The 18906-nt window shown below is 34.1% G+C and overlaps 1 protein-coding gene across 1 annotated transcript; it reads right to left on the bottom strand.

Annotated features, from left to right (window-relative positions):
- Positions 1 to 4388: 4388 nt before the first annotated feature.
- LOC115720811 (probable fatty acyl-CoA reductase 5) lies at positions 4389 to 11811 on the bottom strand. Its single transcript, XM_030649987.2, has 10 exons — positions 11658 to 11811; positions 11409 to 11512; positions 11095 to 11297; positions 6727 to 6827; positions 6242 to 6437; positions 5619 to 5780; positions 5410 to 5491; positions 5034 to 5294; positions 4821 to 4951; positions 4389 to 4731 (listed from the first exon to the last, which is right to left on the bottom strand). Exons 1-10 carry the CDS (start codon positions 11734 to 11736, stop codon positions 4569 to 4571), a joined length of 1482 nt encoding a protein of 493 aa, XP_030505847.2. The 5' UTR covers positions 11737 to 11811; the 3' UTR covers positions 4389 to 4568.
- Positions 11812 to 18906: the final 7095 nt, after the last annotated feature.

Here is an 18906-nt window from a genome sequence, read left to right as displayed (position 1 = left end):
CGTTATGATTATATATTGTTACAATCCTAATAGTCAAAGATCCTCTATAGATGATCTACACTGAATAGTGATAAATTTACCATTCTACCCTTCAATGTATTTTATCCTTAAAACACTTAGCCACCTATAAATGATACTTCAGTAAACTAATATAATTACTGAAATGAGGCCTCAATCATTTATCTCGATTCAACCAAGCTCTAAGAAATCATCGTTTCACTTCTAAATACTTATCGAAGCTAGCGCTCCCACTTAATTGAACTACCATGTTCCGAAGATGTAAATATCCACTAAAACTATTAGTTAGCTTCCACGAACAACTTGAAAAATATAAATAATACAACTAAGTTGAACATAACCATATCAGGATTAAAATCCATAGATCTAAGATCAATCATTAATATTGACTTAGAAAGATATAACGCTAAGTTTATGATATCTTATCTAAGATCAATATCGGTCCCTTCTAATGTATTCCATACATCCAATACTGATAAACTTTGCCAATGCCCTGGAAAGGACATAACACTTATCCAAGGTGTAAGTATACCTTATCGCCGATTATCATGTCAGTCTAAATCTAATGAACTGACAAATCATGGGAATTAAACTTTTGAACATATAATCATGATTATATTCCACTATGCTGACGACACTATAATCATGAACAAATATATATATTTATATATGATCCGGACTTAATAGAATTTATACATTAGGCATAATCATGAAATAAATTATGTGACCAATGCAACATAGAATGATTTCTGATATTTATTAATTAGTAAATCTGATTATATTGAAATGAGTTTTATTTAGTCCGGACACAAAATCCAACAGTTCCTCTCGCGACATTGATTCCCAATGGTGCCAACCATTTTCTAAATAGTGAACGAAATTGATCGGAATGACTTAGTGGGGGATGTTTCTCTCGCGACTCCAATTCTAATCGTGCCAACCATTTTCCAAATGGTGATTGGAGTTGATTGAAATGTCATCCCAAAGTTTTGATGTCAAAACTTTGCACCACCCATACGAGTGCGTCTCAATTCCAATTGCCACTAAATTTGAGGTGTGAGATCACTATTAGTCAGTGGTCGTACAACTCCGGTATGTTTCGAAAATAATGGCCCGGTGGTGGTCAGATATGATCTTGTCATCGGTGGTCGTGATAGTGAGTGAGAAAGAAAAAAAAAGCAAAAGAAGAGAGAGAGAGAGAGAGAGAGAGAGAGAGAGAGAGAGAGAGAGAGAGAGAGAGAGAGAGAGTTGGGTGAGGCTGAAGGGCCAAATTTTTGGTTTTATGTAAGTGTGGGCCCACACTATTTAATATATATACATTTGTATTTGATCCGTCTTCACATGTTATTTATGTGTAATTTGATGTTCTAAATAAATGCTTTAATTTAGTATATTGTGTTCATGAGCATGGTTGAATTTATTGAATGATTTATATTTATTATAATAATACTCTTCAAGTTAATTAACAATAGTATTAAAATTTTTTAAAGCTCATTTCATTATAAACTTATTTTTCTGTTTCTTAGAGAAGAAAATATTTTAGAATTTAAACATGGTATTGAATAAAAAAAATCTAACACTCAATATGGGTGCTTGAAAAGTTATTGTATTTGTTTGTTGTTGATATTGTTTTAATAGTTTTGTTGTAGGTTGAATAAAAAGGGGAGTAAGATAACTGCTATTATTTTGGCCTATTTGACTTCACTTATATCATTAATCAATTCAGTTGGCACACACGAACAATAACATTTCTTTTATATTATTATATATCATGCAAAATACATAAAACATTATTATTATTATTATTATTATTATTATTATTATTATTATTATTTGTAATCTCAGCAGGAGTAATGCGTAAGTCATCCAGGATTTTCTTTTCACTCGACCAATCCGTATCCCAATTTTTTTGGTACTTTTTGATGTTTAATTTTTAGTTCATTTTCCAGTACTTGGTTTAATTTCTCAATCTCAATTTTGCTTTCATCCTTAGGTTTTTTAATTAGTTATACTACTAGAGTTTTGTTGTTTTTGAGATGCACACAAATGAAGAATGAAAGATCTAATTCCCAATTATTCTTATAACTAGTTGTTCAACCCAAGGTTGGATCTTCAGAGATTCATCGTGAGGATTGTGGCTATAGGCTTAAATCTGAGTGACTCACATATCATCATGAGGATCACTATGGTCAGACCACTTTGTATTACAGTATAGATATAAGAATCTAGCTTGTTTTTACCATTAACAGCAAAGTTCATGACTCTTAACTTAACAGTTTTTTATGCAGTCAACCTACAACGAAACTATATTAAAACAATATCAACAACAAACTACTGTTAGTATCTCCAAACTGATACTAACAGCAGTTTTACAACTCAATTCAAACATACAAATATTTTTATTCATCCAAATATTATACAACTATGGCTGAGAAGATAGCATTGATCACTTTGTCTTGCAAATTTTTGAGAGGGGTTGATAACCAATCAAACTAGTCCTTAAGCTTTTCGGCCACCCGAGAATGCCCAACCATCTGCTTACTTTAGAAATAGGCATGTCAAAAAGATCCATTTAGTTGGAGCGGGTTGGAGCTCCGATCCGAAACATTCGGATACTTATTGGATCTTGGATCAGATCCGCTCTACTCCGCCTAATATTTTTCTGGATCGGATCTGATCTGATCCGACCCGATTTTAATTTATTTAAAAAACACTTAATTCAAGACTCAAACCCCAAACTCGGATCCCTTAGGACCTAGACTCGGACCCGGACCCAGACTCGGACCCAGACCTAGACCGGGACCCGGACCCGGACCAAGACTCGAACCGAGACTCAAACCCAGACCTGGGACCCGGGACCCAGACCTGGACCCGGACTCAGACCCGGACCCAGACCTAGACTCGGACCTAGACTTAGACCGGGACTCGGACCCAGACTCGAACTGAGACTCGGACCCGGACCTGGGACCCGGGACCCAGACGTGGACCCGGATCCGGACCCAAACCCGGCCTGAACCTGGACCCAAACTTGGGACCCGAACCCGGACCCGGACCTGGACCCGGACCCGGACCCGGGACCCAGACCCAGGACCCGGACCTCGGAGTCGGACCCTGGGACCCGGACCTGGGACCCGGACCCGGGACCCAGACCCGAACCCGGATCCAGACCTTGAACCCGGGATTTGGTCCAGGACCCAGACCCGGACCCGTACCCGATCTGAACTCAAACTCAGACTCGGACTTGGGACCCGGACCCGGACTCGAACTCGGACCCAAACCCGAATCTTTACACAATCTATTAATACATGTTAATACTAAACATAGTATTGTATTTAATAATACTAATACAAAATTAAAATAGATATAAAATTATAAGTTAATATTAAAATTCTTAAAAAAAAATTAGTTGAGTTGCATCAAATCCGATCCGAATAAGTCGGGTCGGATCTGATCTAGCGGAGCAGGGCGGGACAGATCCTTACATGATCTGGATCAGGTCGGATCAGATCCGACCCGACCCATTTACACTCCTATTCAAAAACCACTTTAATGGTGAAGGGGCAGTCCATAAAGAGATGAGAATGAGTCTCTCTGGCATTTATCACAAACTGGACAAAAATTAGAAAGAATTGACAACTTACTTATATGATCTCTAGTCAACAAAGGGTTATTTATTGCTTGCCAATATATAAACGTCTAGAAACACTTAATTTATGCTAAACTCTTGTAGCATAATCCACTCTCTCCATATTGAAGCTATCGAAATGTAAAAATATAGGTGATGACAGTAGATATTCCTGGACTAGGTCTGATGGCACGTGTTCTAGCACAAGTCCACGTGAGTGTACGGTCTTGTTGGACTTCGACGGTTTGCCTTGTGATGAGCACTAAAGGTTGGACCAATGGGGAGCACTAAGGGTTAGCCTAGTGGGGAGCATTAAGGGTCGGTCTGGTGGAGAGCACTGAGGAGCACTAAGGATCGACCCTTGTGAGGAGCACTGAGGGTCGGTCTAATGGTGAGCACTAAGGGTCAGTCTGATGAGAAGCACTGAGGGTCAGCCCAATGAGGAGCACTAAGGGTCGGCCCTTTGTGATGAGCACCAAGGGTCAGCCCAATAGGGAGCACTGAGGGTTGGCAACATTATGACCCATCTTGGCAATTGGGGATTTTGGTCATAAGTCTTCATGAATTTGGCTATGAGTCCTTGCGACGTTGCTCTTGAGTCCTTAGGACCTTGGTCATGAGACCTGCTGCGGGGTATCTTCACGTCGTCCATTTCTCTTAGTGACCTCTTGATATCTTGAACAAAATCTATGCATATTTATTAGATTTTTTCTGGGAAATAATTTATTATTTTACACAATACAATAGTAATAAAATTAATAATAGATTTATTGTTTTTTTTTTACATTTTATTAAAAATACTAAATTTTGCATCTAATTTTGCAATTGTGTATGGCACACAATACTAAAAATTGATGTAAATGCAAAATTTTACATTACAGTGTACCTATATATAAGAAATTAACTTGGCATAAATTTATACAAGTTAAATAATAACATATTTTATGAGGCCAGGAATGTGAGTATTGATAATATAGTCTTCCCAATCAATGGAGTTGGGATCAAAATTGAATGTTTCCATTAGCTCCAAATTCCTACTCCCTTTTACTTTATTTTCTCTTAGCCCTTCACAATTTGTGTCGTCAAATCTGCAATTAACAATTAATTATATAATTAATCAATTAATTAATATATAGTTACAATTAATAAAACTAATGAAAGATATACTTATACTTACATCATGTTGAATAAGACATATGGCTTGTAAATTTGTATGAAACGCATTATGGTTTGAAGTTTCCTCATGTTTTTGGCATAAACATCTTTGTAACATCTCAAATATGGTAAGCTTACCACCATTTCCAGTATCTGTTTTGTTTACAAGTAAACAAAATTTTTTAGTATATTGTTTCTTAATTAATTAAAAAATTGTACATATTTAATTACATACCTTCAAAGGTAGGAGGTATCGAATGGCGATGTAAATATTTAGAGTAGAAATATGTTGAAGAAGTATAATTTTATGTACTGTGATGGGGTTTTCTTTTTTATGATCAAAGAGCGGATTTTCAATGAAATAACGATGAATGTAATTACGAATTTCAGAAATATAAACAGGATTTTTGATGGAGCTTCCAACATGGTAAATCATTCCACCCTCACCAAATACCATCGATAAAATCATTGCATTTACTACCATATCACCTGGTATCTGCATGTACAATATTTATATATAATTTTGTTGAACCGGCCGGCCTTTTATTAATATATATAATAAATAAATAAGTATGTCAATGTCACTGAATGAATAAAAGAGTATTATTTACCAAGTCAAGTGCGACATTAGGTATACCCAAGAAGAATGGCAATTTTCCCTTTCCAATGCCAACAATTAAGGTATCCATTGTTCTGCGTGAGTATTAATTTATACGTAATTAATGTTTTGAATTTTATTTTTAAATTTAACAGGTGATCAAATATTTTGTTATATATATATAATTACATGCATGCATATATAACAAAAGTGATGATATACCTGAGACCTTCAATCCAACCCGGAAATGGTTCTTTATAAGTGCTTACAATCATTGTGGGACGTAAGATGATAGTGGGGACATCATCTTTGAATTGTTCTACACACATTTCTCCCATTGCTTTTGTAAATACATATGTATTTGGCCATCCAAAATGTTTTGCCCTAATAATTAATTATTTAATTAATACGCAAATAGTACTATTAAAATTACGTCTAACAACTTATTAATACATCATAATTAATAACAACATATTATTAATAAAAAAAAAGAACAAGAATACTGGTGTGGTGCAGATCACCAGAGTAGAAAATAGAATAAAGAAAAGATAAGAGAGTAACAATGCAACTAACTGCACCCTCTCATGAACTAAGATCTTATTTATATATACAAGTAATACACAGAGAAAGAAAAAATAACAGAAATTGTTTAACTAACTTTCTAACAGAAAACAAACTAATTGTTATTACTAACAATAAGTATACTGATGGACTAGTAAAACACTTTTTTTCTTTTCATGACAAAAAAATAAAGAAGTTTTAATTTTGAATTTTTCTCATCTCTATTGATGTCAATATATATAATATTAATATTTATAATTTTAAATAGTAAGAAATTATATTACCTTTCAGTTCCAAGCTCTCTCATATTGGCATTAATGGCTGCTTCCGAAGTTTTAGTTTCTCGAAGTTGAGACAATTGATGTGCGACCAATTCTTTTTCTATTTTAAAATCAAGTTTGGTGAAGGTTTTTGTTAGCGTTTCACCAAATTCGAATGCTTTCTCTGATATTATTCCCTCTTTTTCACCGCACACATAAGCTGAATTATAAATTAAAAAGTAATATTTAGTCACAAGTGTGACTAATGTAAAATTAGTCATAATCTATATTTAATGATAAACATAACTATTTTATCTATACAAAAAAACACATGTTTTTGGACTAATATTTTAGTTAGATATACATTTTAGATTTGTTAGGACATTTTACTGATGATGCTTATATTGTAACAAATTTTGCTATGATATGATTAGATTTATAGTCATAGAAAATTACATGTAAGACTAAATTATATACTACTCAACAATTAATGAAAATATATTACTAACCAGTTGACAAATGGAGTAGCTTCTTTAATTTCAAACACTTCTTTGCAAAGTTCAAAATATTATAAATACCTATTGTATTAGTCGCAAGGGCTACATCATACCTGCAAAAATTTAAAAAAAAAAAAAAAACAATGTTTTGCTTCATTATAAATCACACAATCGATTAGTGGAGTTATTACCAAATAAACTTAAGGAGTAATTGGTTGAAATTTGTTCCCAGTTGCAATAAACTTTGTAAATTTCTTGATGTGATGTTTGCTAGCTTATGTTAAATCTTAATTTACATGATTAAATAAACTGAAAATAGTAAGCATCACAGGTTTAAGAACTTTCAATATAGATTATAATTACACTTTCAATTTACACATTTAAACTCATATTTTGAAATAATAAAGTAATAATAAATACTCATTATTATTTTCCATGGCCATAAGGGTTCGCAAGCCGCGCGAGTACACTTTAAAGACACAAAGGTCAACATTGTCAGTGTTCACAAAGACATTAACCATCTCACGGTCATTGTTCACCAAAATTTCAAGAAGGAAGAATTCCAACAAATCATGACTGAAAAACTTAATTTGTTTGAGATAAATAAGACATGATAAAATCATTGGGGCTAGAAGATAAGGACCATATATATACAATCCAAGGCACTTTCAAAGTGTTAGTGGTTGCATAGGCACAACACTTAAAGCAACATAACTTACATATGCAACCAAAAGGCCTATCCTTGATCAATGTTCGCATATTCTAAGAGAAACCAAAGCCATATTTGACCAGTGAAACTTCCTAATGTCAATGTTGGCATATGATCAGGAGGAGAATATATATATATATATATATATATATATATATATATATATGCTACACAAACATGTACTTTCTATTGTCAGAGGTCACCCACTTCAAAGAAATTGAGGAAGTCATGCTACTAATGACTCCTTCCAATGTTAGTGGTTACACAACACATGAGGGAAGCCCATTGAAAGATGCTTTGGTAGAGAAATGGGAATTAATCCTATGCGAGCACTGACCAAAGATAGTGTCAATAATGCTCATGTACAGTTCAATAAAATGAGGTTTTCTTGGAAATTTTAGAAGCTTAAAACCCTACAAGTGCCAACTTACCTCCAAGATATTATCAAAGCCAACCCAAGTGGAAATGCAAGGAGAGGCACAAGACCACTGACACTTTCTAGTACCTTATTGTTTCCCCTAGAGTGAGACTTCATTCAACATATTATCAACATAAGATGGAAGCTTTTAGAAGATTTTCAAAGGCTTAGCCACCTCTGCAAGTCAAGATGATATTTATTTATGCAATTTATTTATTATTAATTATTTAATTATAAATGCGAAACTAAAATAAATATTTGTAACCATTCTCCTAGAATGTGAGGGAGTGACTAGTTTAACCCTAGCTCTATATAAGCTTATGATCTAGACCTAAGGAGGGGGAGCTCTCTCTTTTTGATCGTTTTTCGAAGATTCAATCTACTTTCTGAACAACCGCATACTTGAGAGAAAAATCTCCTTATTGTTTCCTTAGAAACCTTAGCCACCGTTGATATAGAACAAGTTGAGTTTTATTGTCGACTATCTTTGGAGAGAAATATTCAGAGAAAATCCAAAGAGATCTCCATTAAGAAATCTCGTAGTTGTGATTACTCAAACACATTCTTGAAAACATAACTCTAGTGTGTTTGAGCATTGATATAATAAATTATAAGTGGATTAACCTATTACCACTAAATCAAAAGGAGTGAACCATTATAAAAACTTTGGTGTGATTCTTTACTTTATTAAACAAGTTTATCATTTAACGACCCATATAGTCTGAGTTTATTCTTTTTATTTACAACCTTCTTAGATCAATTAATGACGAAAAATTGTGTCAATACATACCATGATATGGACATGTAAATTGTAATTATTCACAACCATAAGAGAAATCCTAACATATATCACTATAGTGCTTAGCGTCCTTCCTGGTATTATATCGTTATTGGTACAATTAATTATCGGGTCTCATATAATTTGATATAATAATTTTTAAAAAATATCGCTAACCAATCGTAAAATATCACCGACCACGTAATACTTAATTTATACTAGGTGAAGCTAACACGTGCAATGCACGTGTCTAGTTCTCCATGTTACATTTTATTTATAGTTTTAATTATAACAAAAATTCATATAATTTAAATTTCACATATTATAAATTTTCTTAACACTGCTTGTTATATTGTAAATTATTCTATATTTCTCAAAATTTTGTAGAATGTTTTAAATAAGTACAACATATCCATGGTAAACAAATAGACTAAATTTTTTTTCTAAATGCCGAAACAGTAAGAGGTGCATTGGTGCACCATTTTTTTAGGGGTGCACTGTAGAAGTTTCTTATGATATATAATACTATTAAAATTTTAATCCCCTTATCTATATTAGCATTTAGAAGAGTTTTTTAGTTCATTTTTTTATGATCGTTTACGTTGTAGTTATTTAAGACTACCTGTAAAAATAAAATTCAGCCAATTGGTTATCACGTGTATAAGGAAAAATATCGTGTGTGCAACAAAATATTTGAATCTCATTTTTAGTATTATAAACTATATGAAATTTTGTGAAAATTTAGAGGTTGTTCTAAATAACTACAATGTAACGATGATGTAAAAAATTAGACTAAAAAACTCTTTTGTATGCTAAAATTAATAAACTATTTGTTTCATTCTACAACCATATATTCTTTAGCTTAACATTAGTGCATGAAATTTAAACTAAACATTTATGTTCTAGTATTGCCTATGGACTTTGATCACTTAAAACTTGAGGCCAAATCGTAGTCTTAAGCGGTGTTAAAAAATGATATTTTCTAATTAATTAAATTTTTACAAAGTATTTTTATACTAAAATGTTACTTTGCAAAAATTATCAATAGAATATTAATTTTCAAAATTACATTGTAAATCTTAATATTACCCATACTTTTATAATGGTAAGATTCTTCAATGGGGCACGTGTGAAAATGTCAAATTTGACAAATGATAATAATTGTGTCAAAATTTGTACAATAATAAATATAACTTTTTTAAGGGAAATTTACATGGTATACTAATTTTTGCCATTTTTTTACTGTGTTTTTTTATAAGTTTCATACTGCAGTATACTGTGTTAAGTTTTCACTGTTGTTCTACTGGTATTTTTTAGTTGTTCTACTGTTGTTTGAGTTGTTCTGTTTTGTATTCTACTGGTATTTTATAAAAACATAGTATTTTTGAAAAGATTTCCGTGTCACAGTATTTTTGTAAAAGTTAATCTAAATTTTAGTATTTTTGTAAGTTTCTCTTTTTTAATTGTAATTTTATCATGAAGAATTAATGGTAAATTCACAATTTTATAATAATATTATCATTAATAATTATTTTAAAATATTTAATTATTAACGATCAATAATTTTAGTATTTTTTTTCTTTTTATAACTAACTTTTATCTAAAGTTTTACGCGGTAAATGTTGTGCAAAGATTATTTATTTATTTATTATTTTAAAGTTAATAATATCTCTAAATCTAGTATTAAAAATAAATTTATCTATCAATTTCTTTTTTAGTGAGACTATATATCACTAATTATTTTTTTTAATATTATTTTCATATAATCACATTTAAGAAACTTCTCTCAAATAAAGATTTGAACTTAAATGAATATATTTAATATTTTTTTGCTATAAATCTTAAAATATAATACTTGGTTTTTATTTTCATTTTTTTTAAAAAAAACATCTAATTATTAATAATACTTGGAATCAAATATTTTTTTTTAGCCACTTGGTATCAAAATTATTATAAATGTACTTAGTTATATCTATGAATTATAATATATGTATAATAGACATAAATTTTCAATATCAAAAGGACTTTTATATATAATTAACAACACAAGAAAGTGATTAGTATAGTGTAATTTAAAAAGCTTGACTTCAAGGTGTGTGAGGGCAAAAACAAAAGCAATGTGTGAGGGTAAGGACAAACGAAATAGACTTGTAATATATATTAAATTTGTGAGGGTAAATTGGTCATCAATTATCATTTATATATAATCGGCAACACAAGAAAGTGATTAGTGTAGTGTAATTTAAAAAGTTTGAGTTCAATGTGTGTGAGGGTAAAAACAAAAGCAATGTGTGAGAGTAAGGACAAAAGAAATAGACTTGTAATATATATTAAATTTGTGAGGACAAATTAGTCATCAATTATCACATCAACAAGCCAAATTTATAATAGTAAGATATGGTTGAGGTTAATAAATATATATATATATATATTAATATTCTTAAATAATATAATAGTAATTTGTTGTAGTTGTACCTCTCAAAGAAATCAGTTGTTGCAGCACAATTGACAATAAAGTCAATATGTTTGAACATATGGTCTCTCAAAATGGCATCTTTTATGCCTAAGTTTTCATCACTAATGTCACCACCCACAGCTTCCACTCTTTCCCATATAAATGAATCAAACTCCTTTCCCCATTTTGCCCTTAGTAACCTAAACAATTCCTTCTCCATCACCTAATAATTTACAATAATAACCAATTCATATGTAATTATTTAATTAGCATTTATTATTATTAATACATAATAAAAAAAGTAATTAACATTTAATTAATTTGGATTAATTACCTGAGTTTGGAAACGTTGGGGTGGTGAGTTGCATTGTGAAGGTCTTAAAAGAACATAGAGCTTCTTCACATTTGGCTGAGTCCTTAGAATTTTCTCCACAAACACTGCATGTGCATATTGCCATATTCATTAATTCATTCACACACAAAACTATCATCAATATATTATATATATATATATATATATGCATGCTTTTTTATTCAACTAATAAGAATTGAAGTAGGGTATGCATGTATGTATATGTACTACTTTTGGCAACGAAGCCAGCTCCTCCAGTGATTAAAATGGTCTTGTTCTCAAGATATTCAACCAAATCTCCCAATTCCATAATTCAAAATCTACACTCAATTATGATACTTTTTCTTTTTATTAATTTGGATATTACCTATATATATATAGCAATATATAGCATCTTATTGGGCCACATGAAATAAATTGTTATATCCACCACTACCTACCTAACATACATAATAAAATATGAGAAAGGTTAAGGACCACCTAAAGTACCAAGCACACCTGATATAGTATATCGTTATTGGTGTATTTTAATATCAAGTTTTACACATTTTAATTTGATAAATAATATGATAAACTGTTAACCAATTATAGGGTGTCACATCAGTATAGTATTAGGCACCTTAAAGTGCCAAATAGCAATGCTCATAAAATAAAAGAAATACTTAAGGGCACCTTAAGGTGCCAAGCACCACAAGACGTGATACACTGCTATTGGTATATTTCAATATCGGATCTAAGGGTATTTATTGGATCACATTTAATATTTTTAAGCCTATTCAGATCTGATCCAATTATATATTGGATTTTAGATTTTATTATCTGATCCGATCTAATTAATTTCAGTTATCCGATCGATTCAACATTCACTTGATGTTGGATTAGATCGGTTTTATCCATTATATGTATTTCTTGTATATTTATCAGATTGGTTCAAATTTAGCCGATATTTAGACTTAATTTTTTAGATCGAATCGGATCCATTCAATATTTATTGGATTGAATTGGATCCATATCTAATCTAATAAAAAAAGGTAAAAAAATAATTTTAATTTTCATGCATATATATTTTAAGTATGACAACATAAAATTAATTATTCATCTAAACTAAATGAAATTATTAATTAATTTGATTAGATGTTAGATGTACGTATTCGATTTTTAGACACCCCATCCAACATCAGATCCGATGCAATTAGATATTCAAAAATAACATCCAAATCGATCCGATCATAATCAGATTTCCAATGTTTGAAGATCAATTGTGATTGATTCGGTCAGTTGTAATTGGATTGGATCGATTTATGCACACCCCTAATTGGGTTCAACACATTTTAATTTAATAAATGATATAAGAAACTGCTAACTAATTATAGGGTGTCACATCGGTGTGGTGATAGATACCTTAAGGTACCAAATAACAATGTTCATAAAATAAGAGAAATGTTAAAAGGCACCACTGGTGCTAGGAATGGACATCCGATCCAATCCAATAATTTTCTCCTCATCCGATCCAATCCCATTACTAATTAGATTTGGAAAATCATCATCTGATTCATTAGACCTCAACATCCAATCCATTTCAATTCAATTACTAGTTAGATTAAATCGGTTTTTAATTGAATATTCAAATACACACTTGATTTTTAATTATATAAACTTAAAAACATGAAAAGAAAATACATTAAAACTAATTATCACCCTTTTAAGTTTGAAATTCTAAAAAAAAAGTACCATCCTTACAGGTTTAAGGTAACTAAAAGTTGGAAAAAACTAAACATATTATTTATAATCGGATTGGATAAGTTTTTTTTTAAATACTTTTTATTATACATAAATTAACTTTTAATACATATTAATTGTAATTGGATTTTGAGATTGACATCTAATAACTGATTCAATCTAATTATACATTTAACTTTTGACATCCAATCCAATCCAATTGTAATGGATATACAATTTTTTGTAATTGGATTGATTCAGTTCAATTGGAATGGATTGGATCTTGTCCAATCCTAACTGGTGCCTAGCATCATCCTAAGAAATATCAATATTGAAGCTCATAGTTAGGCATGAGATGATATGATTGAGTAGATATTTCTGCTATTAACTAGCCTCTTGTCTTACTCATTTAATGTTGGCATTTCAAAGAGATACATCAGTGGGCCCATTTCAATTGCAATCAGCATGATTGTATAGTTCAACAGTTAGTGGTGCAGGCGTTGCGAGGCCAATGTAATAAAAACATAATAGGGCTTTTCATTAACTAATTTCTACAGCACAAAGCAGGGTCAAACCTGAAAATTTAATGGGCCATAAGAAAAAAAATATTTTTTGGATCTTTATTTAGAAAAAAATATGGTATTTATCAAAATAATAAAAAATGTATATTTTTAAAACGTAATAATTTGTTTTGGTCCCTGAATTAGGTGGACCCTAGATATAAGCCTAGCCCGCTGTTGACCGAGGTTTTCGGCAACCACTATAATAATAATAATAATTTAGAGAGCTATCAGGAATTAAGAGAGAGATTTTTACGTGGTTGTGGCGTTAATGAGCCTTAGTCCACGAGTCTGTGTATTTATGATAGTATTTATTACAGAGAATGTTCTTGGTGGATTTTTACTCTTCTAGTTCTTATGAAACCCAGAATTCTCGACCCCTCTTTAATGAGCTTTGGGGGGTATTTATAGTGTTTTTGTGGGGTGATCCCTAGAATTAAGGTACATGCATTTATGTAACTATCAGTAAAGCCACACATTCCCAATGAATATATCATAGGTAATGCATGGTCTAATCCCTAGGTTCTGTAGGGATTTTATGAGTGCAGTCCTTCATCCTTTTTGATTGATGTGATTCCTCACAGAGTAGCCGTCACTAGACTTTATTGATCATAGCCTAGTAGGTGCAGAGTGGGGGTTGTGCCGTCAGACTTTATCACGTATGGCAGTTTCGATACGCCTCCTCCCATGCGACATTAAATGCGAGATGACTGTTCAAATAGAATCTGACACCACCCGGAGATGCTTTTGTGCAATCTTGCTCTCCGGGAGCATACGAGACTTACATGCCTTCTCCGGGAGGCATGTCTAAGGTAATCATGCGCTTTAAGGAGACTTAGCTGTTTTATTTAAATGCTAACCCCTTTCCATCCACGTGTCATCATCCGGTTGGTCCACGTATTTTGGGCAAAATCAGGGGCAACATTTACCCCCAAGCCTTGTTTAGTTATGAAATGAACAAGGCTTGCCTAGATGCCTCCAGTTGCCTTAACAGCTTCCTGGCACGTGCTTTGGGCGCGTGGTGGTGTATTAATGACCATCATTACTGCAGTTATTCGTTTTTTGCAGGCGTCGATTCGTTTCTTGTCCATTTATTGATACGGCGCATTAATGGGTGTCAGACAAGTACTCAAACGTTTCCACCGCCTTGATGACGATTTAATCCAACCGTTGGATGTATAGAATTTGAATCGATTGCTATCCCAGCCGTTCGATGGTGGCTGATCACAGTTGTCTCACACATGCTCTGGCCTATAAAAGCCAACCTTCTTACTTCATTTGGTTACTTTAAGTATTTCACCAAATTTCCTCGAGTTTTCCAGAGAGAAAAGAAACCTCAAACACCATAGATTTCCTGCTTTTGTTCCTTCGCCGTTGCCAGTCGACCTTTTACCGTCGATCAACACCAACACCCAGTTTCCACACTTCATGTAAGTTCCTCGTATCTTGTACACTAGACTGTTTGTTCATATAGCATGTTTTACTGTTCATTGATTTTTTCTGGGTTGGATGTTGAATTTATGGGAATTTTTGTTTGAGTTTCTGCACAACGCGTGTAACGCCCGCATTTTAAATTTACTAAACTCGAAAGATAACTTTAATATATTATATCTTTATAACTACATGGATCGGGATTCCATATATCAAAATATCATTTAAAAGTATTCTACATATATGTACATATATATTTTTTTAAAACTTGGGAGCATGCAACTTCAAAATACAAACTCAAAATAGTAAAAGACCGAAACTCTCCAGGTTGCACTGCCGCGATATGTACAATCACTGCCGAGCTCCATCTCACTGTTCATCCAGCTTTGCTTTTCCTTTATCTACACAAGGTAGCAAACTGATGAGTCGACAGACTCAGTAAGATATGCAAAACATATATAAATAATGCGATGCCGGCTTTGTGATTAAACCGCCCTGAGCTCAATAATTAAGCTCACCAAATGAATAAGAACGTTCTTAAGGGAAGTACGATCACTGTACCAAATGCACTAAAGTACCAACCCTGTACTCGTGTTGGTAGAGCCATAATTGTACTCCTAGGAATTACTAAGTTTTGTACCACATGCACGACGTACCCCTGGTACTCGTGTTGGTAACATCGTAACCCTACTAGTACATAACACTATACTAACACTCTAATAATCGCATTCATATTAGTGCCAGTAGTGCAAACATCTAAAACAAGCATATATTCATATATGTATTCTTATGCTATCTTACCTCGTTCCGTGCTCAAGTGTGCCGGTCAGCCTGAGTGGAAACGCAGCTCGACGCTTTACAGGGCCCTAACCATAATGTTTAAAATTCGATGAGAGACACGCTAAAACACTTATCGGGGATTTAAAATTGAAACTAAGATTAAGCCTATCGATAATTAGGATGCTAATACTCTAAATTACACAAAAAACGAGAAAAACTAAGGCTCGGGAAAAAGTCCCAACCGGCAGACCGGTTTCCAACCGGAAGTCCGGTTCCTGGCACCAACCGGTTGCAGTAGGCCCCCAGGAACCGTAATTCGGGTTTTGAGCTGGGAACCCGAAAATCTTTCCCCTTAATTCAAATCAAACCCAAATCTTCCCAAAACTTCCAGAATACCTGTATGCACTATAATAAACCAGTTTCAAGCAATAGAACTCAACAATTCACACAAATTCTCAATTCACCATTAGAGAGCTAGTTTTGACTTCATAAACTCTAACTTTGCCCAAACCTCAAATCAACCTATAATTTCAATTCAAATAACGTTAAACAACATCACACCATTTCCAGAATACCCAACTAAATCATCTTCAATCATACAACAACCTATAACCTAAACTCACAAATAAAACCTAACTTAAGTTAAGAGAATAAAGAAGGAAGAATTACCTTGGATCAAAACTTGAGGATTTCAATCACTATCCTTGAATCAAGAGTGAACAACACAATCCTAGCTGCTCCCCAAGAGAATCGAAAGAGAGAGAGAGAATTGAAGAGATGAATGAATATTTTCTCTAATTTCTTTCTTTTCCTTCAAACCTAAGTAATATATATCTTTCTTTCTTTTCTTTATTTTTTTTTATTAACTTAAACTCAGCCTATTATAATCCAAATAAGACAAAAGAGGTCTTTGCCAAAAGACCTTCTTGCCCCTCCATCAAATTAATAATTAAAACCTTCCAAGGGTAAATTGGTCAATTACCAAACCCCAAAAATTCTAACGCCTCTAATATCTAACAATGATACTCTGATAATATTCTTATACATATAAAATGTGACTCTTTAAAGGCCCAACGTCACTTCCCACAGCTTCAGAGCACAATCACAGAAATTAAGAAATTCACATAAAATAGCATAATAAACATATATGACATAAAATATATTTCCAAAATATGCATTTCACAAATATTAATTAAATCTCATGCTTAAACCCTAATTAATTAATAACCCAAAGTATTAATCATAGGCGGTCTTTAAAACGCGTTAGATTCCTCCTCTTTTGCGTTTAGAATACTTCTTTTCACCATATTTTGGTCGAGGACCCATCTTCGTCCCACGTAATGACACTTAAGGGTTTAGAGTAGACTTCGTCTTCTCGATTTTACCCTTTTTTTTTTCCTTTTCTCTCCTTACTTTTTTGTAATGTCACTATCTGTGGGATTTTTACACCCGACTCTTGTCAAGGAAAACCTTGTGAGGCTTTCTTTTTTGGCAAGTGTCCGGAGGGGGCCTCTTTCCAGCAGTTAGGGGACCCCCATTCCCTTTTTGAATTAGGGTTTGGTTTGGAGCCTGACTGCTGGATTTTTTCGATCTTTTTCAGAACCAAAATGTCTGCATCCGGTTCTAAGTCTTCAAAGAAGGGAGAGAAGCGGTTGGCCACCCTGGAGGAGCTCATGAAGGGTCCCATGGCCCAAGAAAGGCACAAGTTCCGTGCCAACGGGTGGGAAGCGGCTGAGCTTCATTCTACCCTGACCTGCGCCCATCAGCTGGAGCAGATTGTGGTGGTGGCAGGCATCAAGCCTTCGACCTCCGAGACTTACCACTGGCTGCCCCGGGACGAGAAGACGCCCAACCACAACTACGGGGGCTTCGGAGCCTGGAGCCAGACGCATCTTATGGCCGGGGCCATGCTCCCTTTTCCAAGATTATTTCATTAACTTTCTTGTATTTTTCGGCCTTGTGCCATATCAACTTATTCCTCAAGCTTACCGCCTGCTTTCAGGCTTGTTCATTTTTTACGCTGCCCGGAGCTGGGGCTCGCCCAGTTCGGCAGAAATTTTGTATTTTTACGAACTTGTTTCCATCCCTAAAAAGGGAGATAAACTTAAGGACGGTTTTTACGGTCTCCGGGCCCATCCTTTGAATGAGGGCCCGGTCCCTTATAATTATCAGAAGCACGTGAAGAAATATCGTCACCGCTTTTTCTTCTCCTTCGGTTTCCAGGCCATGGATCATCCAAAGCTTCTCACGGAGTGGGTTAGGATCCCCCGTTACATGCAGACCGAATCTACTCAAATATTTCTTCAACGGGCCAAGACCTTCACCACATACGACAAGAAGGCCCTTGATGTCCGGGAGTTAGTCACGACGGAGCACTGTCGGAAGGCCAAGCTGATCCTGGGGCATTAGTCGGTGGATGACTACAATCTTTCCAAGGTCATCTGCCCAAATGTGAGGGCTTCGGTCGTAGAGAAGGTGTTCCGGGATGATATTATCGCCATGGCAGAGGACAAGTACCAGAAGTACCTCTTCAAGAGGGAACAAGAGCTGGCTTACATTAAGGCCCAGGCGACTGCCGGAAGGGCCCTCCGTATTGGAGCTCCGTTGGAGCAGAGGACCCCCAGACCCAAGCCCGTGGTCCCAGTACCAAATACTGGGGCTTTCGATGCCAGCACTTTGGGTTCTGGTAAGTCCCCTTTAATAATACACTATGTTCCTCTCGTCCGTGAGTATACCCGCCTTAGGCCTATAGGGTTCGATGAACATCTCCGTAGGTTTAGGATGCCTTCCACTCGGTGGGGGAATCACGCCAAGGAGTATTATTTCTCCCACTTAGGCAATTATTTAGGTCAGTCCCGGATGGGTTCTGGACCTCCAGCGCCCATTCCCTTGGACCATTCAGCCCATTTATCCTCTAGTTGGTTCCTTCCCTCAGACAACTTTCTCGGGGATGATGAAGCCAGTGCTATGATTCGGGACTTTGCTAGGGC

This window comes from Cannabis sativa, chromosome 2 (genome assembly GCF_029168945.1).
Source record: "Cannabis sativa cultivar Pink pepper isolate KNU-18-1 chromosome 2, ASM2916894v1, whole genome shotgun sequence".
NCBI lineage: Eukaryota > Viridiplantae > Streptophyta > Magnoliopsida > Rosales > Cannabaceae > Cannabis > Cannabis sativa.
Note: the sequence above shows the minus strand (reverse complement) of the source record. Positions and strands in the feature narration are given on the sequence as shown.